This window comes from Myodes glareolus, chromosome 3, assembly GCF_982192425.1.
Source record: "Myodes glareolus chromosome 3, mMyoGla1.1, whole genome shotgun sequence".
Classification (NCBI taxonomy): Eukaryota; Metazoa; Chordata; class Mammalia; order Rodentia; family Cricetidae; genus Myodes; species Myodes glareolus.
Genome location: NC_142028.1, coordinates 71,048,608 through 71,074,723, shown reverse-complemented (window position 1 = coordinate 71,074,723; position 26,116 = coordinate 71,048,608). Strand labels below are relative to the sequence as shown.

General features: G+C 41.9%; 1 protein-coding gene and 1 long non-coding RNA gene across 17 annotated transcripts in view; one reads left to right on the top strand and one right to left on the bottom strand.

The window, feature by feature from the left end:
• Macf1 (microtubule actin crosslinking factor 1) overlaps positions 1-26,116 on the bottom strand; it is a 333,972-nt gene that overhangs the window by 215,317 nt on the left and 92,539 nt on the right. Inside the window, exon 1 of one of the 16 annotated variants that reach the window (XM_085686540.2) lies at positions 1,554-1,849. The exons of the other annotated variants lie outside the window; for them this stretch is intronic. Within the exon in view, the coding sequence (XP_085542666.2) occupies positions 1,554-1,662 (109 nt within the window). The 5' untranslated portion in view covers positions 1,663-1,849. Of the gene's footprint in view, positions 1-1,553; positions 1,850-26,116 lie in introns of those variants that run through there. 16 annotated transcript variants of the gene reach the window in all.
• Positions 8,114-26,116, top strand: part of LOC148122683 (uncharacterized) — a 411,935-nt gene continuing 393,932 nt past the window's right edge. Inside the window, exon 1 of the long non-coding RNA XR_015737501.1 lies at positions 8,114-8,954. This is a non-coding gene — a long non-coding RNA (uncharacterized LOC148122683). The remainder of the gene's footprint in view (positions 8,955-26,116) is intronic.

Sequence of the window (26,116 nt, the reverse complement as noted above, 5' to 3'; positions counted from 1 at the left end):
AATATTTTAAAACATAAAAATGAAAGTACTTAAAAAGGAGTCGATGGCTCTTAAATTCCATAGAACATCCTATACTAAAGATAAACTTTAAAGCCATTAGCCAATCTCATTACCATAATGCACTAGAAAGGAAAACAGCAGACTCCAACTAAACGTTATTTTCTTTTTATAAATGATGAATCACAGGTTCAAACATTGCCCACCCCTTTCTTTCTGTTTTGCAGTGCTGGGAACTGAACCCAGGGGGCTCATACTAAGCTAAATCCTGCCTCTATGGTTATTTTGAGACAAAATCTCACTATGTAATAGGCTGGTCTTGACCTCAAGATCTTCCAGCCTTAGCTTTCTTAGTTCTAGAATTGTGGGTGTGTGCAAAGGGACTTCACCAGCCATTTCTTTCTAAGCTCAAATACAGGAATGTCACTTTGGGGTACCCCTTAAACACAGCACCATAAAAATACACATAATTGTAAATGTCTCTGTTTCTGCTGATAGAGCCACATACTGAACCTGAATACTTAGCCAACGGCTTTTCTGGGAGTTACTGGAAAGGACGCTGGACAATGACTGCATCTAATTCTAATTCCGTCAGGCATTCATGAACTTTTAATAGAAAGATAAGTAATAGGTCACCAAGTCCCGACCTTAGCTTATAAGAGACCAGTAACAAGTATCTAAATAGTCTAGCATGAAGGTACTGAGCTGGTAACAGGGACAATATTAAAAAGCACTGAGGTCCAAGGGTATATACTCCAGGACAATTAAGCCTTCTAATGCTCACCTATAGCAACTCAGAATCAGCTGTACTTGGTGCTGATCCCCACAGGTGGCAGTTAGAAATCAATGTATAATAAAACTAACAGCAAGAGAGAGTTCTAGTGCCATAATTATCAGAGCCTGATTTCCTGGGGAAAACAACCACAAGCTTCCTAACACTTATGGCTTAGGTGCAGCTAGACTGTGAAGTGCCCCAAAAGGAACAGCATCAACTCCATCAAAGAACAACACAGACTGTATCTCGGGAAAGATACCACGAAACCCTTTCTGGCACTGACCCTCCTGACCCTCCTCTGTCTTTAATACACCAATCTCATACTTCAGAAGATGGTGACAGGCCTCCAAAACTCCACTTAGAGACTGAGAACACAAAGTAAGAAAGGACTTGATCCTCTGAAGCAGGACACATGTTGAATAGTGGTCACTTCCCTTCAACTGTGAGTCCAGACATCATCTCATCGGTCCTGCAACCTCAGTCAGTGTCACAGAACAGGAAGAAGGAGTCTGGGTCCCGGATGATCCAGAACAGCCATTTCTTAGGTTGATGTTCTCCCCAGCCCCCGCGACGGTGTGAGTGTGTGTGCGTGCGCGCATTTCTCTTTCTGTCTCTCCCTTCCTGCTCCAACCCCCCCCCCCCCCACACACACACAGAGCACACCGGCAGAAGGGTGCACTGGCCCTTTAAGAAAAACAAGTGAGCAGGAAGACCTCCCGCGCATCTACCGCACCCTCAGAGCCCCATAGAAGATTAAAGAAAGGAGGCACCGCTAAGTTACCTGCTCTGTCTCTGACGCATCTCTTCCAGTACAGAACACCAGCAATTCCAAGAATGTGAGTCAAAACAAAGATGGTTGGCGGCAAATAAGATGAATCTAAAAGAGGCATTTCCAGGACTGTGTTTCTTCTCTTGCTAGCCACAGGCAGAGCCCAGTGCTGACCCTGGATGCCTTTCTCCTGAGGTTACTGCTGTTCCTTACTATCAGCTCAGCGACAGAGGCAGATGCCTGGGTTTAACGTAGTAAGAAACTTCTGGCAGCTTCTTCCATCTCGCGTCTGCCTGTTTTCAGCAAACAGCGGCAGACTGGGACTAAAACTACACAGTGAGTCTCAGACAAAGGCCAGGAAACAACTGGTCAGCGGGGGAGGGGAAAAGAAAGGAGGAAGAAAAGTAAAAAGGAGGCCTAAGTCAATGTCAAGCTGACTCAAACCTCTATCTTTGGCATCCTCTGGCCAGCTTAAACAAACCTCAGACCCTTCTACAAGAAGGGAGGGTGTAGGACCAGAGGACGTCACACTCTGAACTTTCCATTCCCCGCCTGGTTGGAATGCCAAACTTCAGGATGCAAGCAGAAGGAAAGAGTCACAGAAGCACTAGAGAAACTCCTGCAGGGAGGACACGAGAGCCTTGACACAGACAGACAGCAACCCTTCCACAGCTACAGCTTTAGAGAAGAGCACAGGAGGGAGGGAGGATGCACACAGACCCCAGCTGACAGACAGAACCGAGTACTGGGCATCCAGCGGAGCAAACTGCTCTACAAGCAACGTTGGGCCACTTTTGGGGGCTGAGGAGAAACAACAAAAGACCTTCCACCAGCTATGTAAGCAGGGAGAACATTAGGAACTAAATGGCAGCAGAAAGCAACACCTTCCCAAAAAACAGGGCCTGCTTACGAACCTGATATGGGTATTGCAGCAGCAACTGAATCTTCACCACTGCTCACCAGTCAGAATGACTCCAATTAAAAAGCATGATTATGCCAAGCTCTGACAAGGACAGACCTCTTAAACACACTGCCGCTAGCAGGATAAACTACAACAACCACTGCAGAAATGAGTTTGGCAAATTCTTATAAAGTTAACCATACAAATGCAAGCAACCTTACTGAGAACAATCTCACCAAAAGAACAAAGGCCCACACAGAAACCTGTATATGAATGTTAAATTACCAATATCATGCAAAATAAACAAAAAGAAATAACTCAAATGTCTATAAACTTAAGCCAACTGTAAAGTGTCCATACATAAGAGCACTGCTCTGTACTAAAAAGAAGAAAGCTAGAGGTACATTTAAATGTTGTATGCATGCATAAGAGAGAAGTCAAATAGGAAATGCTACATATTATAAAAAATGATAGTGATAAAAGCAAAAGAGGCTGGGGCTCAAAGAGCTGGCTCAAAAGAACTGTGAGATGCTGGGAGTGTTTTACATATCATAATAGTGGTTCTGCTCTCGTTTGTCCAAATACAGTAAGTTGTATACCAGAGCCAGGCGATGGTGGTGCACACCTTTAATCCCAACACCAGGAAGGCAGAGACAGGCAGGTGTCAGTGAGTTCAAGGCCAGCCTCATTTACAAAACAAGTAACAAGTTACAGGACAGCCAGGACTGTTACACAGACAGAAACCTTACCTTGAAAAACAAAACAAAACAGAAAAAGCACACCAGAAAGGGTGAATGGTGGTGTGCAAGTAATTATTTGACAAACCTAATAAAAATAATACATTTAAAAGTGAGTAAGGAGTTTATACAATCTAAATTGAATGAGCTACCACTACCTCCCTCTCCAAAAGGTATTTTACAAGGTACAGTACGTACATATAACACTGGCTCCCAAGAGCTGGGAGTACACCTGATGTCCTTTGGGACACTTATCACCGTCCATTCAGGGAAGGTACAAGTCACAGACTCATTCCTACCAAACTGGCTCTTTATTTCAAATGCACCTACTACACTGTGTTCTTATAAATATTAAGAAATGCAAATGAGCCAACAGAGATGGTACATAACTGCGGTCAGTACACACAACACCAAGGCAAAGGATCAGGAGTTTGCAGTCAGCATGGACTACTGAGTGAGATCCTATTTACTTAAAAAATGGTAGGGGCTGCTTTACATATCTGTTGCTCTATTATTTCCCTAGTAAAAGGGAAAGATTTTAATCTATTGCCCAAGACGACAATGTGTTTTGATGGAGGACTGAATACAATAGGAGCTTTTAAATCCAGTATCATCTACAATTGTGTGCTCCTCTGTATTTCACACCTAATGTGCGCTTCATGCCTGTAAGAAGCAGCAGGAATGCAGGGCTGGATAGATGACCCAGTGGTTATGAGAGTGTACTACTGTTCTTGCAAGTTTGGTTCCCAGTATCCCCATCTGGTTCATGGTGGTTCATAACCACCTGAACTCTAGCTCCAGGGAAATCAGATGCCCTCTTCTAGTTTCCATGGGCACTGTACACATGTGACATACACACACATGTGAGAAGATAATAAAATAATTTTTAAAGAGCTGAACTAGAAAGATGACTCAGTGGTTAAGAACACTGATTGCTCTTGCAGAGAACTAGGGTTCAGTTCCCAGCACCTACACGATGGTCCACAACCACCTGTAATTTCAGTTTCGGGGAATCAACGCCTTCTAACCCGAAGGCACCAGACATGTACATGATACAGATGAACATACAGGCAAAACATTCATACAAATAAAATAAATAAGAATTTCAGCTGTCAGGGTTTGTTGACAAAAGAGAAAGGAGGGAATGGTGGGAGGGGGAGAAAAGACCAGGGTCTTGGCTGAAAAGCTGAAAGCTGTCTGGGAAGCAGAGGCTCCAGGGTTGGCAGGTAGCTGTGACTGGCTGTTTACTGTATGGGAGGCAAGTGTGTAAAAAATGGCCTTCTGAATAGTAGTTTTGAAATGCCAACTAGATGTTGAAATAGAACATTGAACAAACAACCAAACAAACTATTCTAGAGTTCAGAAATGTTCACACTTGGTCTTAAACCCAGGAGACTTTATGATGTCATTTATAGAGTAAACATGAAGAGGGAAAAGATCAAGCTCAAGGGTTAAGCCATAGAAAACCTCCGGCATGAGATGTGAAAGAATAAAAACAGCAAGAGATTGTAAAAATGAGGCCTCAGAAGTGGAGAGTTAAAGGGGCATGCTGTCCCAGGGTCAGCTGAGGGGAGGGTTCAAAGAAGTAGCAATTTAGCCACAGTGTCTGTGTGAGGTGAGGACTGAAACTGACTGTCAATTGGTGGAGGTCACTAAGTTCTTCACAAGGGTAGTATTGATGAAGTAGAGAAAATGCCCAATCAGAGTAAACCAAGAACAGATGGAAAGAGAAGAATCAGTGACAAGTGAAGACAACTCTGCCAAGAAGTCTTGCAGTAAGAAAGACATGGTAGCAAAAAAGAACTCTTCTTAGCATGTGAGATGTAATGTAACAGTGTTTGTTAAAGGCATAAACACTGAAGAATACAAATCAATGGCACAGTACCATGAAATTGAGTTGTGCTCCCTTTTTTTCTTAAACAGAGCACTTCATTCAATTAAAAAGTAGGGGTTCACAGAGCATCGTTCACTCAATAAAAAAAAAAACACAGTCTTAAATAAAGATGCCCTGGATACAAGCATAGCTGCTTCCCTACAGTGGGAAGCAAGCAGAGAAACTCCTGGGCTATGGTGTCCATAAATGGATTTGCTTGGAAGGGAAACTAACATTTATTATGCAGCTACTATAAAGCAACTTCAGAGCCAGGGGTGGTGGCGCACACCTTTAATCCCAGCACAAGCAGGGAGATCTCTGTGAATTCAAGATTAGTCTGGCTTACATAGTGAGTTTCAGGCCAGTCAGGGATATACATTGAGACTCTGTCTCAAAAACAAAACAACACATCAAAAACCTCCATATGTTATTTCATTTAATCTCTATGCTATCCTTGGGAAGGATATGGTCTACCTTAGATACATGACATCTCTGCACACAACAGGTAGAATCCTCCAGTCAGCAGCTTTATGTGTATATATTTGTGAAGGCAAAAGGAAGAGAGGGGAGCCATCTTTGAGAAAATAAAATAGATATTGAGAGATCTGTGCTCATCACTCACAGGAAGTGGTTAGAGGCTGGCAGAAGGGAGAGGCTAGTTTTCTTTTTAGATATTATTCATTATACATAGAACAAGTCACTTAATGTCATGTTTAGCACCCAGAATGTTCCCACCTCACAGCAAAAGGACAGGGTCCTAAACCACCAAAGCACACATCCACACCCAAATACACCTGCAGGAATAAACTTAGTAGAAGAAAGGCATATTACAGAGAGAACTAGAAACCTTAGGTTTCTGGAACTGTCAGGATCCAGACATCAAGGTATGGCCCCGAAACTCTTGTCACCTACATTCTCCTGTGAGTACTTGGCATCTAACTGTCAAAGGGCAGAGGATGTGATCTTCACACAAGTGAATTAGGAGATATCCATGACCGTCTTCATGATACTGAAACAATGTTAAACAATGCCAAGGCCTAGAACGTCTACAAATATTCCATATACTCAAGCATTCATTGGATATAATAAAATAGCAAAAATTTCCTGTTTCTTACTCAGAAAACCTGAGGCATTAGCATTATCATAGCCAAATGGGCCTGTATTCACATCTAGATTATCATCTATAAAACATTTAGTGCCTGTGAGTAATTTATTCAACTTAAGGAAACCTCTACTTCTTTATCTGAAAATGATGATAACAGAACATGTCTTAATAAAGTTATGTGAGGATTAAATGACTTAATGCACTCAAGGTGCTTGACATATACCCAATAATTAATGGTCATTATTGTCATTGCTCAGACTGCACAAAACTTTGGCAAATTGGCATCTGATCTCATCACCTCAACAACCCCACCTAACCTACCTAATCCCAGTCTCTTGCCTTCCAATCCTGACCTTAATCACTACAAGATTAATCTCCTTGGTACATAAAAAATGACTAGTACATCTTAAATATTCCATTCCCTATTTGCAATTTTAAAATATTTATTTATTTTGATTTTACATTGTTGAACGTTTTAAATCTGAATGCATGCTGTGCACTACGTGCATGCAATGCCTGTAGAGTCCAGAAGGGGGCACTGGAGTCTCTGAACTGGAATTACTGCTGGCCAAGATGGTTGTCAGCCATCATGTGGGTACTGGAAGTTCTCTTAACCACTAAGTCATCTCTCTAGCCACACTTAATTAGCAATGTTTTCTAAAGTTTCTGGTTTCTTCCTGCCAGGAATTTAAGCCCCAAACTGCATGGCTTTACAATATTCTTCGCATTTGCATTGTGCTATTTCTCCATTCAATCACTGAACATGAATCAGATTTCTAGTAATCATCAAGACCAGTATATCTACAGAATTTCCCCGACTCCTCCTCCTTTCTTATTTTATTATATTTTATCTGTTTTCCATGATGTTTAGGACTTTATAATGTAGTTGAACACATTCTTTTAATCCCTCACTAGATTGCTTTAAGTTATTTTTAAAGGTGTATGAGTGTTTGCCTGAACATATACATGTATACCATATACTTAGTGCCCAAAAAAAGTCAGAAGAGGGCATCAGATCTGCTCAAACTAAAGTTACAGATGGCTGTGAGTTACCACTTGAGTACTGGGTCCTCTGCAAGGACAGCAAGTACTCCTAATCAATGAGTCACATCTTTTCATCCCCTTGATTTTGTTGAAGCTAGATGAATGCCTGTTGGGGAATATTTTCAGGTGTGTGACTTTTGTGTATGTTGTATTTGTTTAAGTCTGTAAAGATACAATTCTTTGCCTGTCTAAAACACCTGATGGTCTAAAGAACAATAATAGCAAGGCAAGGGCAAGGATAGGTGGGGCTGGCAGGCAGAGAGTATAAATAAAAAAAAAATAAACAAGAAGAGGAAGATATCAGGGGCCAGCCACCCAGCTACACAGCCATACACAGAGTAAGAAGGAAAGGAAGCCAGGAATAGAGAAAGATAAAAGCTCCATGGTCAAAGACAGATGGGATTTTTTGTTTGTTTTGTTTTTCCTTGAGACAGTGTTTCTCTATGTAACAGTCCTGGCTGTCCTGGAACTCCCTTTGTAGACCAGGCTGGTCTCAATCTCACAGAGATCCACCTGCCTCTACCTACCAAGTGCTAGGAATAAAGGCCAGCACCACCACTGCCCTGCATAGATGGAATAATTTAAATTAAGAAAAATGAGCAAGAAACAAGTCAAACTAAGGCTGGGCATACATAACTAAGAATAAGCCTTGGCGCATGATTTACTTGGGAGTTGGGTGGCAGATCCCCCAAAGAGTAAAATAGACAACAAATGCCTGTATCTTTTTCATAAAATCTTAATAACTGGATATTTGTGGAGTGAGCAAATAGATATTGAACAAAGGGGTCTAAAAAGTGCTATATAAGAGTTAGGTGGTAGAACACTTACTATATAAGAGCTCAGTGGTAGAACACTTACCTAGCATGCTCAAGGCCCTGAGTATGACTTAGTACCATGGAAGGAAGGGAGAGAGTGACAGACGGAGGGAAGGAGGGAGGTACATAAGGGGAAACAAACTCAAAAGAGTAAAACTGAGACCAACAAATCAGGAATATTCCCAAATATGAATGCTTCAGTTCCTTCTGAGACTACACCTACTTCACAGAGGAGAGAAGCAGCACCTAAAACACCATTCACCTCGGCACAGGAAGAGTCTTAAGTAGTTGGGTACCTCAGGCAAGAAGCACAAAGCGTAGAGTCAAACCACCTCTACTGATGGACTTTCAGATCTACCTGGGAACTTAGAGAAAAATGACTGAGGACATATGTGCAAGCTTTCCTCGTTCCTAGAGCTGTAACGAAGCCAGGCACATCTTTAGTCCCAGCACTCAGGAGGTAGAAGTAGGTAGATCTCTGTGAGTTTAAGGCCAACCTGGTCTATAAAGTGAGTTCCAGAGGAAGAGATGTGGTGTGGGAGGTCCTTCTGTCTCTGTGTTGCTTTTATTGGTTAAATAAAATTGGTTGAATAAAGAAACTGCCTTGGCCTGATGATAGGGCAGAACTTAGGAAGGTGGAGAAGATGGAACTGAATGCTGGGAGGAAGTCAGAGTCAGAGAGACACCATGGAGCCACCAGAGTCAGACATGCCGAAACTTTGCCAGTAAGCTGGTGTGGGAGAATTGTCTGTATTCTGTCAATCATGTATTTTAATAAAACGCTGATTGGCCAGGCAGGAAGTATAGGTGGGTCAACCAGACAGGAAGTGGAGGCAGGGCAATGAGACTAGGAGAAGGCTAGGGAGGAGGAAACTTCCTCAGCCACTCCTGCGCAGATCACTGAAGAAGCAACATGTAAGCTGCCCCCGCTGGAAAAGGTACTGAGCCATTATGGCTAACATAGATAATGATAATGGATTAATATAAGTTACAAGGACTAATAAGAAGCCTGACCCAATGGGCCAATCAGTTTATAATCTTATGGAGTCCTGTGTGTGATTTTCCTTGGGAGTTGCCGGCTTTGGGGTACCGGGTGGGACAGAAACCTCAACAAGCCAGCCCTCGTGTTACATATGGCGCCCAGACGTGGATAACTGAATCCACAGAAAGCTCGAGAAAGCTTGGGAAAGCATGTTTTCTTGGTGGCAGCAATTTCTTGGGTCTGCTCTGCTTGCTAGAGGCAAGCAAGTGCTCTCATCTAAGAGAGGCTTCCTGATTCAGCTTTAGCTGTAAAACTTTGCAGCTCTTTTAAGAGGTCCTGCCACTAAACACTTAAACTGTGTTTAGGAAAATCTGAATGCATGCTTTTCGGTTTTCAGTCGTAGCAGGAAAAAAAAGCTGCACTGTTTTAAAATGCCGGCTTTCTGGACTGTCCTGCCAGGGCAAACTCTGACTCTTTCAGGCAGGCAGTCCGACTGAGTGTGGTCTGTGAGCAGAATGCTGCAGCTTACTTGCTAGCAAGGACCTTGAAACGCCATAGAGTTGTGGCAGTGAACACAGCTCTGGCTGGTACCTCAGCCACGAGGATCTAGCCGTCAAAGCCACAGCTTTCATCCTCTTCTTAAAGACTCAAGTGGTCAGAAAAAGAGAGATATACAGTAAAGAGAGATTCAAAGAGGAAGAAAACCTCTAAATGGTTTACAGTATGTTAAAAATATATGCAGGATAAAAGTTAAAGTTCTTAAAGTAAAAAGAAAGAGAGTAATTGGGTGTGGTAGAACACACCTTTAATCCCAATGCCTGGGACGCAGAGGTACGTTGACCTCTGAGACTTTAAGGGACAGAGGTAGTTGACCTCTGTGACTTCAAGGTGTGGTAGCACACACCTTTAATCCCAATGCCTGGGAGGCAGAGACAGACAGATCTCTGAGTTCAAGGTGTGGTAGCACACACCTTTAATCCTAGCACTGGGGAAGCAGAGAGGCATGGATCTCTGTGAGTTCAAGGTGTGGTAGCAACACCTTTGAGCCCAGTACTGGGGAGGCAGAGACAGAAGGATCTCTGTGAGTTCAAGGACAGCCTGGTCTACAGTGTTATTCCAGGACAAAGATATACAGAGAACCTGTGTCAAAAAGTAAAAGTAAAAATAAAAGAAATAGAGGTTAAAAATAAAGCTGCATAAAGATGGAAAATACACAGAGAATCTTGATACTGTATGCTATTACGCTCTCTTTGAATTGTTTGAATGCTGAGGAAGAAACAACAGCTGCTAAAAGACTTTTGTTTATAAATGCTGCTGAACTAACCCAAGATAGGTATTTTGAAAATACCTTGGCTTCAAAATTGAAGTCAAAAGGTATGTTACTTTGGAGAAGAGATTTTGCTTTTGTTTCCACAGAAAATGAGAGGCTCTGGATTTATTCAGAGTTAAGAAAAATCATCTTTGATCAAGGGAGACCTCCTGAGAAATTTCCGGTAGGAACAGATGGCCTGGATGTCTGAATTCTACATCCAGAACAGATTCAAGACTGCTGCCTGAGATGATCAAGACTCACAGGATACTCCAGTCAGGACTTGATTATAACTCTAAATTTTCTTTAGGTCCCCATAAGATCATCAGTGCCCCCAACCAGCAGGAAGTAGCCTGAAATACTACGCCCACATTCCCAACAAATGGACTATGGGTATTTTCTTTTGTTTAAAAAAAAAAAAAGAGGGAAATGGTGTGGGAGAATTGTCTGTATTCTGTCAATCATATTTTAATAAAACACTGATTGGCCAGGCAGGCAGTATAGGCGGGAAAGTCAGACAGGAAGTAGGGGTGGAGCAAAGAGACTGGGAGTTTTCTGGGACACAGGAAGCTTTCTCGCCATTCCTGTGCAGACCACTGAAGAGGCAACATGTAAGCTGTCACACTGAGAAAGGTACTGAGCCCATGTGGCTAACATAGATAAGGATAATGGGGTAATATATGTTATAAGAGTTAACAAGAAGCCTGACCTAATGGGCCAATCAGTTTATAACCTAATGTAGACTCTGTGTGATTTTCCTTGGGACTTGCTGGCTTATTGGGGTACTGGGTGGGACAGAAACCCCAACAAGCCGGCCCTCATACTACATTAAGCCACTGCCACATGGCAATACACAGATGAATAGAAATGGGTTAAACTAATGTGTAAGAGTTAGCCAATAAGAAGCTAGAGCTAATGGGCCAAGCAGTGATTTAATTAACACAGTTTCTGTGTGATTATTTCTGGTCTAAGCTAACCAGGTGGCTGGGAACCAACAAGCGGCCTCCTCCTACAGAGATGGAGGGAGGGGAAAAAAAGAAACTGGTTTATTAATTCAGAAATTCTACTTCTGGAATTCTTTCCAGATATGGATTATGCCTGGCATCCAAACTCTAGACACCTTGCCCAGTTCAGCAGTTGTGGCTCTTAAGAAAGCCAAAGATAAGAGAAATGATAAACTGAGGGACAGAGTACAAAATGAAGTGTGTGTGTGTGTGGGGGGGTGATCTGGGAAAGCAGTCTCTATCAGTCAGTCAACCTGTCTCTCTCTCTCTCTTTCTCTCTCTCTCTCTCTCTCTCTGACCAAGACTTTAATATGATCTGTTAACCAAATCTGCTTCCAAATTCTGGCTTCATACTGAGGGAGGTGGCCCTTGTATGTAATCAAGAAGCTGTAAAAGGGGCATCCAGAGTTCAAGGACCTTAGCTACATACTGAGATGGAGACCAGCCTCCTTACATGAGACTTGTATGCTGCCCCCTCTCACCACCACCACCACTGAGTTCTGGATTCACCTCTAGTTGTGCTTCTTTGAAGCAATTACTTACATTCTGTAATCCTTAGTTTTCTCTACTGTAAAAGGGAAGTATTAAAAATAAACTTCAGATGTCCTGAGATACCTTTAACACAAGAAGGTAGTACAATTACTTGGCAGGTATGTACCTACAGTAGGTAGAGATGTTCAAGTCCCAGCTGAACATGAGACATACACAAATTATCTATTGAAACCAGGCTTTGGCCTACAACAGCTAATTTTAGGTCCCTAACAGTTTTTCATACCCTGGCAATAACCCTAAATGAAAAGAAAGAAGAACTTGTCAATGAAAACAAAGGTAGACCCATAAGTTTCCTTCCAACTGCTGACCTCTTGAGCCTGGTCAAGACTCAAATATCTAAGCCAGGCATGCTGTTGTGACAAACCTTTAATCCCAATAGACAGAGGCCAGCCTGGTCTACACAGTGAGTGCCAGACCACCCAGGGCTACAGTGAAACCCTCTCTCAAAAAAACAAAAACATTCAATCTATCACATTAGAACTATTTTATTTCTTGAGAGTCTACCACCAGGCTCTGCTTCTAGTTAATAACACCTTTGCCCTAATGACCCCTGACCAGAATTCAAGGATCAACACCAAATAAAATGTATTCAACAGGCACTACCCTGTGAGTACATTTCATAATTATGGGATCGTGATGAAGCTACCTACTATTCTGTACTTTGGGTCCATAATAGGGATGAAGGGAGGGAGGGGGAGTAAAGATGGGCAGTGGGGAGAAAGTTTCTCAGAGTAGCTACCCAGGTTAAAGAATTCCTGCATTTTCTTTGTCCGTTCTCCTCCATTTCTCAAAGACCTACTCAAAGCAAGGCATGGAGACATGTCTGTAATCCAAACACTTGGCAGGTAAAATAAGAAGAAACGGGAGTTCAAGACCAGCCTTAGCTACACAGTAAATACCACAGCATCCAGGGCTACATAAATGAGACCTTGTCTCAAACAAGCAAAATAACAAGAAAAAGAAACTGAAATTAAACAAAAGCAATTTATCTCTGCCTTGGTTTCATTTTTTGCCAAGCATCTGGTGAGGCACATCCAGCACACCCTGAAACCCCAGCACCTGGGAGGCAGAAGTAGGAGGCCCACTTGAGTTCTGGAGACCAGCTTAGACAACAGAGCAAAACTTCATCTCTAGAACAGAAATGCCTGGTGTCTGGAATAAATGTTCTTCAAAGACTCAGTAAATTCACAAAGTTTTTAGTACAAGCTCCCATTTTTTTTGCTAATGCTCTAATGTGTATGCATAAAATGTGTGTCATCCCTGCACCAATGCACTTGGTATAACATTCAATAGACAGGAAATCTGGTCTCTCATAGGCTTAGTGAGTCTCATCTGGAGCCCAAACCCCCAGTGACCCCTACTGGACAAAGACAGATACAGAAGACTAAATTGCTGCATTTCTTCTAGTAAAATATACACAGAGCCTTGATCATGCAAGCTCAAGTCTGTCTTAACATTTTCCTACAGCACAGAAGGAATAGTGGCGGGCCTTTCATGGGAAATGGCATCACTGTAAAGCTACTGGAAGCCAGTGTCTGGGCTGTAATGAGTCCTCCAAGAAAAAGAACAGACTGAGAAGGTGCAGTCACTGTCCCTGACCTCCTCAGCACCCCTTCCACTGCTGTGGTGACACACTCTCAGAAGAGGCCGGGAAGTCATTGCAGTCAGGGCCACTCTGCATGCCTGGTGAGTAATACTTCCCCAGATTATCCTCCCAGCTGCCCATGACTGAACAAGTCATAAAAGGAAATCTGGGTAACAGTGTCAGTTTTAAGGAAAACACATGGCCCATCCTGAAAACAGACAGTTCTCTAAATAGTTACTATTTAGAGATAGTAATAAAATAATTTCAACCCCTGTAGGACTTAGAATTGCAGTGAATTCACTCCAGTGTCAGTTGGTAGCAATGCAGAAACAGAAAAAGGTAAAAATGTCAATTAGTAAAACAAGTCCTGATGTGGGGTTCCCCTCTGTGTGCTATGACTATGTTTTATTGCATTGGTTAATAAAGAAGCTACTTTGACCTATAGCAGGGCAGAATATAGCCAGGCTGGAAGGGATACATAAAGAAAGAGTAGGAGGAGTCAGGGAGACATGATGTAGCTGTCAAAGGAGACAGACACCAGATCCTTACCAGTAAATCTCAGCCTCATGCTGATACACAGATTAATAGAAATGGGTTTACTTAAGACATAAGAGTTAGTTAATAAGAATCCTGAGCTAAAGAACTTAGCCAACAATGCAGACACTAAGAGAGACTTACATAGATCTAATCTACATGGGAAGTAGAAAGTAGAAAAAGATAAGATCTCCTGAGTAAATTGGGAGTATGGGGACCTTGCGGGAGGATTGAAGTGGGGAGAGGAGAGGCAGGGAGGAGAGCAGAGAAAAATGTAGAGCTCAATAAATATCAATAAAAAATGTATATAAAAAAGGATCCTGAGCTAATAGGCCAAACTGTATTGTAATTAATACGGTTTCTGTGTGATTATTTGAGTCTGAGCAGTCTCGGCCTACAAAGCCTTTCTCTGGAAACTGGAGGCCACAGCTTCTAATTTGCATAAAACCAAAAGTGGTGGGCATGAGGCAAAGCAACCTAACCTAGGGAGTTGGTTACAGGTCATGCAACTGCTTTATCTGCTAGAGACAATCTAGTCCCATGATCATACTCACTGTCTGCGTCATCTCAGAGGAAGGGAAGACCTTGTGCTTACCTGCCACCCTCCAATGCCCAAAGGAGAGTTAAGAAAAAGAAAAGCATCTGCATTGCTGATCAGTGAGCACCTAGCACCGTGACACTTAACATTTCCTATTAGGTGACAGCTGAAGCTCAATTTTCTTCCATCTGGGGTATATGAAGCTCTGACTCCTAAAAACAAAAACCTGGAATTTACTCCAACAATCTCAGAATAGATTCTAAGAGCTGTCGGGCAGGTGAGAAAATTTGTGGCTAAACTTTTGTCAGTTTACTTCAAAAATATTTTCAGGGGCTGCAGAGATGGCTCAGCACTCAAGAGCTGTTCTCCCAGAGAACCAGGCTCTGATTTCCATCCCCACACAGGGGCTCACAGCTGTCTGTAACTCCAGCTCCACGGGATCTGATGCCCTCTTCTAAGCTCCATGAACACCAGGCACACAGACAGTGTACATGCAGGAAAAAGCACCCCGACACATTAAAAACAAACAAACAAACAAACAAAAACTCTAATGAACAATCAAATTTGTCTTAAGTTTTATGCTTTTGTTTTTCAAGACAGAGTTTCTCTGTGTAACAGCCCTGGCTGTCCTGGAACTCCCTTTGTAGACAAGGCTGGTCTCAAACTCACAGAAATCCACCTGCCTCTGTCTTCCTAATACTGGGATTAAAGGTGTGTGCCACTACCACTTGGCTGAAAATTTTTTTTAAGATTTATTTCTATATTATGTACAGTGTTCTGCCTGCATGCGTACCTACACCCCAGAAGAGGGCATCAGATCTCATTATAGATGGTAGTGAGCCACCATGTGGTTGCTGGAAATTGAACTCAGGACCTCTGAAAGAATAGTCAGTGCTGTTAACCACCGAGCCATCTCTCCAGCCCCTTGGTTGAAATTTTTTAAGTTTTTAACTAGGACTCAAGAAAGTTATACTTTACTATTATACACAAAATTAATCATCTCAAAGATGTTAAATATCACAGTTTTGTTTTGTTTAGTTTCCTTGAAATTTGGGCACTACCAGTAGACATGCAATTTTTTTTTCCTCAGATACAATCCTTTCGTCTTAGATGCTCATGTGCCTTGCAAGAAGACTTATCTAGCTTGGATATTGGGATATATATATATATATATATATATATATATATATATATATATATATATATATATATCCCCAAATAATCACATTCCTAGTTGAGAAGGAGGGAGGCATGGAGGGAAGTAGGGAGAGAAGGAAGAAGGGAGAAAAGAGAATTATTTATGGCATACCTAGTTACTAAAGGCAAAATATGCAAAAGAATCGCAGTAAGAATTAAACACAAAGTACCCTCTAGTTAATCTTGGATAACTCAGAATGAAGCTAAAGTTCCGATGTATGCCTAGTACTGTATGACTCCCAACCACACCGCACCTATTTACTCGTTCATAGAAGTTAACACTCTGGATCTCTACATTCTTTTCTATCTCAAAAACTCTTCAGTTCTGTGAAATATTTACTTTCTAGGTACTACATTAACTATTACTGGTAACAAAAAGAATTATAAAGCTGGTCCCATAGTGAGAATCCACTAGGAAAATAACATGTATATAAAGTAATTTTTCACACACGTGTTTTGTTTTGTTCTGATGGCAAGACTCAAGGTAGGGAGCTTTAGAAACTCAGTTGAGGGCTGGAGCAGTGCTCGGTGTCCAGGGCTGGAGGGGTGACTCGGTGTCCAGGGCTGGAGGGGTGACTCGGTGTCCAGGGCTGGAGGGGTGACTCAGTGTCCAGGTTTGGAGAGGTGGCTCAGTAACTGAGGGCTGGAGGGGTGGCTCAGCAGCTAACACCAGAATTCAGATCCCAGCACACACAGTGGCTGACAACTGTAACTGCAGTGTCAGGGTACCCAAAGCCCTCGTCTGGCCTTTGCTGTCACCACATGCATGAATAAATGCATAAATGAATAAATAAATTTTTAAAGGAAGAAATTCAATCAAATAGTCATCGCCTGTTGGAAAAAATCAGGAAAGGCTTTGCATGTGATGGGCCTGGAAGATTGCCAAGGATTTAAGCATCTGAAGTAAGAAGAGTTGACCTTCCAGAAGGAGAGAATGGTCAAGAAGGAGAGTGGAAAGGAAAAGGTGTACAAATATTTAGAATAAAGCTTGTGAATGGGGTGGTAAGAGAAAATTAACTTCTGCCCAATTTTAGTTATCTACATTTCTGAAAAGAAAGTGACCACAGGAATAAAGAAATCTCACAAGCCTACAGAAAAACAAAACAAAACAAAAATATATCAACAACAAAAAAAATGATAACCTGGAGAGTAGATGAACAAATTTTTGTTGTTTTTGTTTTTCAAGACAGTGTTTCTCTGCGTAGCCCCGGCTGTCTTGGAACTCGCTCTGTAGACCAGACTAGCCTTGGCCTTGAACTCAGAGATCCACTTGCCTCTGCCTCCCGAATGTTGGTATTAAAGGTTGTGACACCACCAACAACCAGCTCAAACAAACATTTTTCTTTTAGTTATGTGTAAGGGCCTGTGTGTGGGTGTGTGCACGTGAACACTGGAGCCCTCAGAAGCCAGAGATGTTGGATGCCCTGGAGCAGGAGGCGCAGGAAATAAATGGAAGCTGGGAATAAAATTTACTGCCCTGGACTAGAAAATCACTGCTCTTAAGCACTGAGTCATCTCTCCAGCCCCAAATAGTCAGAAATCTAAATTTCCTGGGTTTGATTCCCTGGCACTGTTGGGGGGGGGGGGTGTCCCTCTTAAAAAATTTTATATGTATTATTTTGTGGTGTGTGTGTGTGTATATGTGTGTGTGCGATGACCTATGTATGAGTGGTGAAGAACAATCTTGATTGTAGTACTTTTTTGGAGACAGGTTCTCAGGCTTACAACTCAAGGACAAACTGTGTGGCCAGGAATCCCAGGGATCTGCCCGCTTTCTACCTCATCAGTCCTAGGATTAAGCGTCTCACTACAGCCAGCTTTTTTGCATGCAGGCATCCTAGAATCAAACTCAGGTCTTTGTGCTTCCAGGGCAAGCTATTTACCAACTTAACTATCTCTCCAACCCTTGGTTAATTACTCACCAATCAGCTTAAGAACTAACACTAAAACATAAAACATTAAACTGGTGTGTGTGGAAGGGGTGTGTTATGCAGCCCAGGTAATCCTCCTGTCTGCCCTAATGCTGAACATTTTAAAGGAGATTCCAACATCATTGACAGGAACAAAACTAAACAATCAGAAGGAATTTACATGAAAAACAGGCACTGGTGGAAATAAATTAAATTAAAAACAAACAAAAAACCAGGAGGAGCAGGGGAGAGACATCTGACTCAGAGGCCAGTAAGATGACTCCATAGGCAAAAGTACAAGCTTGGCAATCTAATTTTTGATTTTTGTTTTTTTTTTTTTTGAGACAAAACTTTTGTGCTTTGGTGCCTGTCCTGGAACTAGCTCTTGTAGACCAGACTGGCCTCGAACTCACAGAGATCCACCTGCCTCTGTCTTCTGAGTGCTGGGATTAAAGGCGTGTGCCACCACCACCCAGCTCGGCAACCTAATTTTAATAGCGGACACCCACTAGGTAAGCAGCGTGAGAAGAGGTTCCCCAACTGCAAAATGAGGAAGGAGGGGCAAGGCAAGGGATTTAGGAGTCGGTCCACTTAGGCTGACTGCGGAAGAGATGGCTCAGCACTCTGGATGCTCTTCCAAAGGACCTGGGCTCAGTTCCCCACATCTATGTGGTAGCTCACAACTGTCATTAACTCTAGTTCTAAAGGATTCAATGCCCTCTCTGACAAACCATGGTAAACACATATATACACATGCCTTCATACATTCAGATCAAATGTTCATTATATAAAATAAAAATAAATCTTTAGAAATAAAAAAATAAAACAATGGGAAAGAGTGCTCATGGGTAGAAGAAGTTTGCATAGCATTCTGGAAGACCTGAGTTTGATTCCTAGTACTGGAAGGATGGCATCTGAGCCATGAGTAGTGTCACACAAAAAATGACTATAAGGCTCAACTACAATGAGAGTTCCAGGACATCTCTGGACACACAGACCTCACTTTAAAAAAATTAAAAAGACAAAACAAACAAAAGAAAGGTTGAGCAGGACTATTTAAAGTCTTAATGAAAACTTTGGCTTTTACTTCATAGTCCATAGAGTATTTTCTGAGGGAGGGTGAGGGAGAGAGACCTTTTAACACTCTGGCTAACTGGGGTTTCAGAATATTCTCCATGACCGGTTGCCGTTTCACCTTTCATTAAAGACCTTTAGCTCTTTTCAAGGGGAAAAGATGGCCCATACATTTTATATGCCACGAACAAGAACATGTCAAGTTCCAAATTATTTCTGCTCAGTTGTTTGCATGTGATCTAGTAAGTCAAGGATGACTTGTAAAACTTAATCACAAAGACAACCTTTGGAAAGCCCCCAAACTAAATTTCCCCTAGGGAACACGTCTCCCTGGGACCTTTGGCACTTTAGGTTAGAATTCTGTTAATGATCTGTTCTTCCATGGAGAGAGGCAGAGAGCAGCACAGCTGGCCATGGGGAGAATATAAGACCCAGGAAGGTCAGCACCCTTGTCTGTAAGTTCAGCCCCTCCTGACTCACTTCCTTCTACTCAGCGATCACTTTTCACCTCACCTGGATTTAGTTCCGTCTAAAAGCAGAGATCATGGCCAACCAACCAGGAGGCTTCCAGTGAAGACGTTATCAAAAAACAAGCAATTTTCCTCCTCACTTTGGAATTGTATTTTTCAACTTTTTCGTCTTGCTTATTATATATCACAAAAAGTAATGTCAACCGGGCAGTGGTGGAGCGTGCCTTTAATCCCAGCACTCAGGAAGCAGAGACAAGTGGATGAGTTCAAGGCCAGTCTGGTCTACAGAGTGAGTTACAGGAAAGGCTTCAAAACTACAGAGAAACCCTGTCTCAAAAAACCAAAAAAAGAAAAAGGAAAAAAAAAAAAAAGCAATGTCTTCTAGTTTTGGTGGTGGCCCATGCAGCCTAATGTCTATGTACTTTTGGATAAAAGAGGAACAGCAATTGAGCAATTGATACTACTAAGCCATCTCCCCTAAGACCTTCCTTAAGAGGCCTGAAATACCTCTTTCTTTTCCTGTAAACTGATTTAACCTCTAACTGTACAATCATATAGACTCTGGCAGCTGCTAAGACACAGTGGTGACTATGAACATACTCTTATAAACCTAATGAAAATAACCAAATTTAGTGCTTTGACAATATTATCAAAACCCATTATCCTTAATAGCTTTATTCACATTAACCACTGGAGGGTGCTCTACTTAAAAAAAAAAAGTGGGCGGGGGGGGGTTGGGTTTAGGTTAGGAAGCTCTTTTCCAAAACACTGGAGGGAACCAGAGTACTTTCAGCAATAGGTAGCACCCCTGACATCGGGGCCTTCTAATGTCAAGTTCCTGCATTTACGTCAAGGAAAGTGACACACCTCTAAGTCAGCTACCAAAAAATATGTCAGTCTCAATTCCAAGACACAGACCCTACTAGCCAGAGAATGGTGTTGAGTGAAAGAAACCACATGAGATTATGGCATTGTGAAAGAAGTCCATGACTAGCACAGGATGCTGTGGGCCAATCATGTATACACCCAAAACATGCACAGACTTGACCACATGCTCTGAGGGCACATGAACAACACTGCCCACACGAGAGTTTCTGAGGAGGTAACTAAAAGGCAGGTGATGTTTCCTGTGATCTATGCCAGTCAATCATTCCCGCTGCCCAGGCAACCACACCATTCACACTCAATCAAAGTTCCTGTCTCCACCTGTTCCTCTGACATCACCCTGTCATTATATTTTCTTTGAAATTCCTTTGATGAAAAATGAGTCATTTTCCTGCCAACACAGGCTGGAGCCTGTGGCATGCCATTCTTTTGCTGTAGTGTTCTGGAGCAAGGCGCCACCCAGCGGCTTTTCCAGACCTTATTTCCACACCACCCAGGAAAGAATGCTTCAGAGCAAGCTTGTAGATGAAGTAATTCTTTGTGGATCTAGGAAGGTGGCTGGGAACCAGAATACAAACTGGCTATTCCCGTGGGACATACAGCTGAGAGAATGAAAGCAGAATAGGGCACAGTTACGTGGAGGTGGGGAAACTTCCCCCCAGGGGGTTTAGCTTATAAAATTTTAGATTCTGATACAAAATGTCATCGACTACTCAGTAAATGGTTGCAAACCTGTTAGGGACAACAGAAGCTGCCCAGAGCTCCAGACAGCCACAGTCCAGCTTCAGGATTCTCAATGGCAGCCTAATGGGCAAGGTAAAAACTGACAGTGACACCAGACATACAAATCACCATCATATTTTTTATTTACTCAATTTACATGTATTTATTTATTCCCTGTGTGGTGGTGGTGTGGTTGTGGAAGTTGGGGGAAAATGTTTGGGAGTCAGTTCTCGCCTCCACCATGTGGGGCCAAGGGATCAGACTCAGTGGCAGCAGGTACCTTGGACCAGCTGAGCCGTCCAATGCCAGTTCTACTCTAACATTTTTAACAGCAACTTCTGGTTTCCTGCAGCCACTATCCTACTTACTGCCTATTGTGTATAAATGGGGATCTGCCTATTGTGTATAAATGGAACCAAGCATTATAAAGTCGTCTATCTCACATGAACCCATTTACTGCTCAAGGTAGACCCATGTTCTTACTGACCAGTATTTTTTTTTTCAATTTACAAAACATATTCTATTGTATTACTAAACTTTGTTTAATCCACTCATTAGCTGATGAACACTTAGGTTGTGTACACTATTACATATGTTGAGCCATGAACATTTTAATAAAGCCTTTCTATGAAAGTATGTTTTCAGTTCTCTTGGATATATTTTTAGGAAAACTGCTGTTTCTAAAGCAGATGCAATATTTCATACTGCTAACAGCAAAATGTAAGGGTCCCAATTTCTATACATCTTCACTGTCTGCTTTTTGTTGTTTTTTAGTTGGTTTTTGCTTTGTTTTTGTAGACAAGGTTTCTATAGCCCTGCCAGACCTGAAATTTCCAATGTATTTCCTGCCTCTGACTCCTGAGTGCTAGGATTATAGGTTTAAGATTCCAAGCTCTAGGCACAGCAGTTTAAAGGTTCCGGATGGGATTCCCAGTGCTCACATGGCTGCTCATAGCATCTGTAATTTCAGTCAAAGGGCACCCAATGCCCTCTCTACCTTCCTCAGCTACCAGGCATGCACATGCTGCACATACATACATGCAGGCAAAGCATATACACAGAAATAAAAAAAAATAAATAAATTTGGGGCTGGAGAGAAGAGTGCTTATTGCTCTTCAGGAGGGCCTGGGTTTGGTTCTCAGCATCCATATTAGGTGGCTCACTGAAACCTGTAACTCCAGGTACAAAGGGATCTGACACCTCTATTTGCTGGCCCCCCACAAACATGTCACAAACACACACATGCACATGCACACATACACAAATAAATAAACATAAGTAAATCTTAAAACAGTCTTGCTACAACTCTGAATATGAATTTAAGCTGGTGTCTCATTGTGGCTTAAATCTGCATTTCTTTAAGGCGGAGGGGTTGGGTTTTTGGAAAGAGGGTTTCTCTGTATTAACAGCCCTAGGTGTCCTGGAATTCACTCTTCTAGACCAGGCTGGCCTCGAACTCACAGAGATCTGTCTGCCTCTGCCTCCCAAGTGTTGGGATTAAAGGTGTGCACCACCACAGCTCAGCAAATCTTTATTTCTTTAAGGCCCAGTAATGTAGAGCACTTTTTCATGTGTTTACCTTGTGCTTACTTGCTATTTGCATACTTGCTTGGGAGAATGGCTACTCAAATTCTTTATTTTTTATTTAGTTGTCTTCTTTCTGTTGAATTTCAAGATTTCTTCATATGTGTTAAGTATATGTACATTATTAAGTACATGATTTTCAAATACTTGCCCACTGTGTGGAATGTTTTTCACTTTAAAAACATTTTCATCTGGCTAGTAGTAGTGCACACCTTTAATCCCAGCATTCAGGAGACTGGTGGGTCTCTGAGTTGGAGTTGGAATCTACAGAGTAAGTTCCAGGATCTCCAGGGCTACACAGAAAAATTCTGCCTCAGAAAAACAAACAAAAACACCCATTTTCTTTGTGTATATTCATTGTACAGGGTACCGTTACACTTGGACATTTTCAATCAAGCTATGTTTTCTCGTCTTCTAGATACTATCTATCATTTGAAGCATGGCCATTTTCAATTTTGATATCTATATCTATCTATCTGCCCTCTATTTATCTGTCTGTCTGTCTGTCTATCTGAGACAGGATCTCAGCTAGACTTCAGACTACTCTAGAACTTACTATGTAACCCAGGCTGACCAGTATAGTTCATTAGAAAGACCATTTGCTCTCCCCTGGCTTGATCATATAGTTTTCTTTTACAGCCCAGTCCTACCTGCTTAGAGATGACACTGCCCACAGTGGGTTAGGCCCTCCTAAGTCCATTTTAAAAATTCATTGCAGACAGGGCCACAGTCCAATCTGATCAAGACAATTCTTCACTTGAGATTTCCTTCTTCTTAGGTTACTCTAGGTTTGTGTCAAGTTAACAGCTAAAGTTAGCTATGACAACAACACTTTTTAACAACTTCCTAAAACAGCCCACCACCACAGGTCTTAAGACATGGGCTAGAGAGATAGTTCAACTGTTAGGAGCACTGGCTGCTCTTTAAGAGGACCCAGGTTCAAGTCCCAGCACCCACATGGCAGCTTACAACTGTCTGTAACTCCAGTTTCAGGGGATCTGACACATTCACACCAATGCACATAAAATGAATTTAAATATACTTTAAAAAAAGACATAAGACATAAAGACCTAGCCAAGCACAGCTAGAGTTGAGAAGAACACAAACAGCTTGAGATATGCCAGGGTCTGCCAGATGTGGCTCATTTCTCCCCAGTGAAGAAAAAGAAAACAAACAAACAAACAAAAACAGAATTACTGTGCCCTGCATCTCTACTAAAAATTCCTCAAGAATTATAACTTTTCTAATTTACGTCTTAGTTTACAGAGTAGCGAATTTCTTTACGGCTGTTTCATGCATACTTAGTATTAGCTGACCACCTTTCCCCTTCCCAGAATCATATATTTTTATATATAAGTGCCTACAAATCCTTCTTTGCTGTGGGACAATGGTCTTTTATCTTGTCACTTGTATTATTTCTAATAAAACGTTGATTGGCCAGTAACCAGGCAGGAAGTGTAGGTAGAGCGACCAGGCAGGAAGTAGAGGCAGGCCAACGAGAATTCTGGGAAGAGGGAAGTTTCAGTCTGTAGTTGTGACCCAGATGCAGAGGAAGCAAGATGTGACTGCTTCACTGAATAAGGTGAATAAGGTACCGAGCCATGTGGCTAACACAGACAAGATTAACGGTCTAAGATAAGATGTAAGAATTAGTTAATGGTGCCCAACATATGGACAATAGCATCCACATAAAGCCTGAGTGAGCTTGGGAAGTAATTCTAGACAGAAAAGAATAGAGTTAAGCATGGCTTATTGATAGCAGCATTTTCTCAGGTGGGCTCTGTTTGCTAGAGGCAAATGCATCTCATTTAGAGAGGTTTCCTGGGCTGGAGAGATGGCTCAGAGGTTAAGAGCACTAGCTATTCTTCCAGAGGTCCTGAGTACAATTCCCAACAACCACATGGTGCCTCCTGGGTACCTATAACGAGATCTGGTGCCCTCTTCTGGCATACAGGCATACATGCAGGCAGAACACTGTATATGTAATAAATAAATCTTTAGAGAGGTTTCCTGACTCAGCTTTAGCTGCAAAAACTTTGCAGCCCCTTTAAGAGGCTCTGCCATAAAACACTTAAATGGTGTTTATGAATAACTGACAGCATGCTTCTTGGTGGTGGCATGGACCTTGAATTGCCATACAATTGTGGCAATAAACACGGCTCTGGCCAGTACCTCCACCATGAAGCTAGATTCTCAGAAAGCTAAGAAATAGGGTGGATCTAGTTATCAAAGCCACACAGCTTTAATCCTAGCCATATCGCTTAGCAAATTAAAGGCTCATGTGGTCAGAAAAAGAGAGATATACAGTAAAGATAGATTCAAAGACGAAGAAAACCTCTAAATGGTTTACAGTGTGTTTAAAAATATATGTAGGCTTGGGAGAGAAAAAAATATTAAAGTCCTTAAAAAAGAAAAAGAGTAGTTGAGTGTGGTGGCACACACCTTTAACCCCAACACTTGGGAGGCAGAGGCAGAAGGACCTCTGTGAGTTCAAGGACAACCTGGTCTATGGAGTGAATTCCAGGACAGCCAAAGATACACAGAGAAACCCTGTCTCAAAAAGGCAAAAATTAAAAATAAAAGAAATAGAAGTTAAAATAAAGCCACATAAAGATGAAAACTACACAGAAAGTCTGGATACTGTATGTTATTGTGTGGTCTTTAAATTGATGATGACTGAGGAAGAAGCAAAAGCTACTAAAAGACATCTGATTATAAATGCTGCTGGATGAATCTTAATATATATATATATATATATGTGTGTGTGTGTGTGTGTGTGTATATATATATATATATATATATATATAATGCTTTGACTTTAGAATTTAAGTCAAAAGATTGGAGAAGAGGTTTTGCTTTTGTTTCCACAGGAAATGAGGGACTGTGGATTCATTCTGTGTTAAGAAAAATCAGGTTTGACCAAAGAAGACCCCCTGAGAAATCTCTCATAGGAGGAATGGCCCAGAAGAGTACAAAGACTGCTGCCCGAGATGATCAAGCCTCACAGGATACTCCAGTCAGGACCTGATCATAATCCTAAATTTTCTTTAGGTCCCCATAAGATTATCAGTGCCCCCAATCAGCAGGAAATAGTCTAGAAAACTACACCCACACACCCCCCCCCCCAGCCAATGGAGTTTGGATGTTTGCCTTTGTTTAGAATGTTGGTTACAAGTTGTTATGATTAATGGTCAGGAGAAAAGCTAAACAAAGTGTATTAGATTCAGAGTTTTTTTTTTAAGGGGGGGAGTGCTGTGGGACAATGGTCTTTTATCCTGTCACTTGTATTATTTTTAATAAAACGCTAATCGGCCAGTAGGCAGGCAGGCAGTAGAGGCGACCAGACAGGAAGTAGAGGTGAGGCAACAAGAATTCTGGAAAGAGGGAAGTTTCAGTCTGCAGTTGTGACCCAGATGCAGAGGAAACAAGATATGACTGCCTTGATGAAAAAGGGACCAAGCCACATGGATAACTCAGACAAGAATTATGGGCTAATGTAAGTTATAAGAATTAGTAAATAAAAAGCCTGAGCTAATGGGCCAATCAGTTTATAACTAATGGAGACCTCTGTATGATTCTTTGGGACTTAACGGCTGCAGGACTGAATAGGATAGAAAACCGAGCTAATGGGCCAATCAGTTTATAACTAATGTAGGCCTCTGTGTGATTCTTTGGAACTTGACAGCTGCAGAACCAGGTGGGACAGAAACACTTCTTAAGAGAAATAGAAAGTACAGAATGACAAGTATGAAA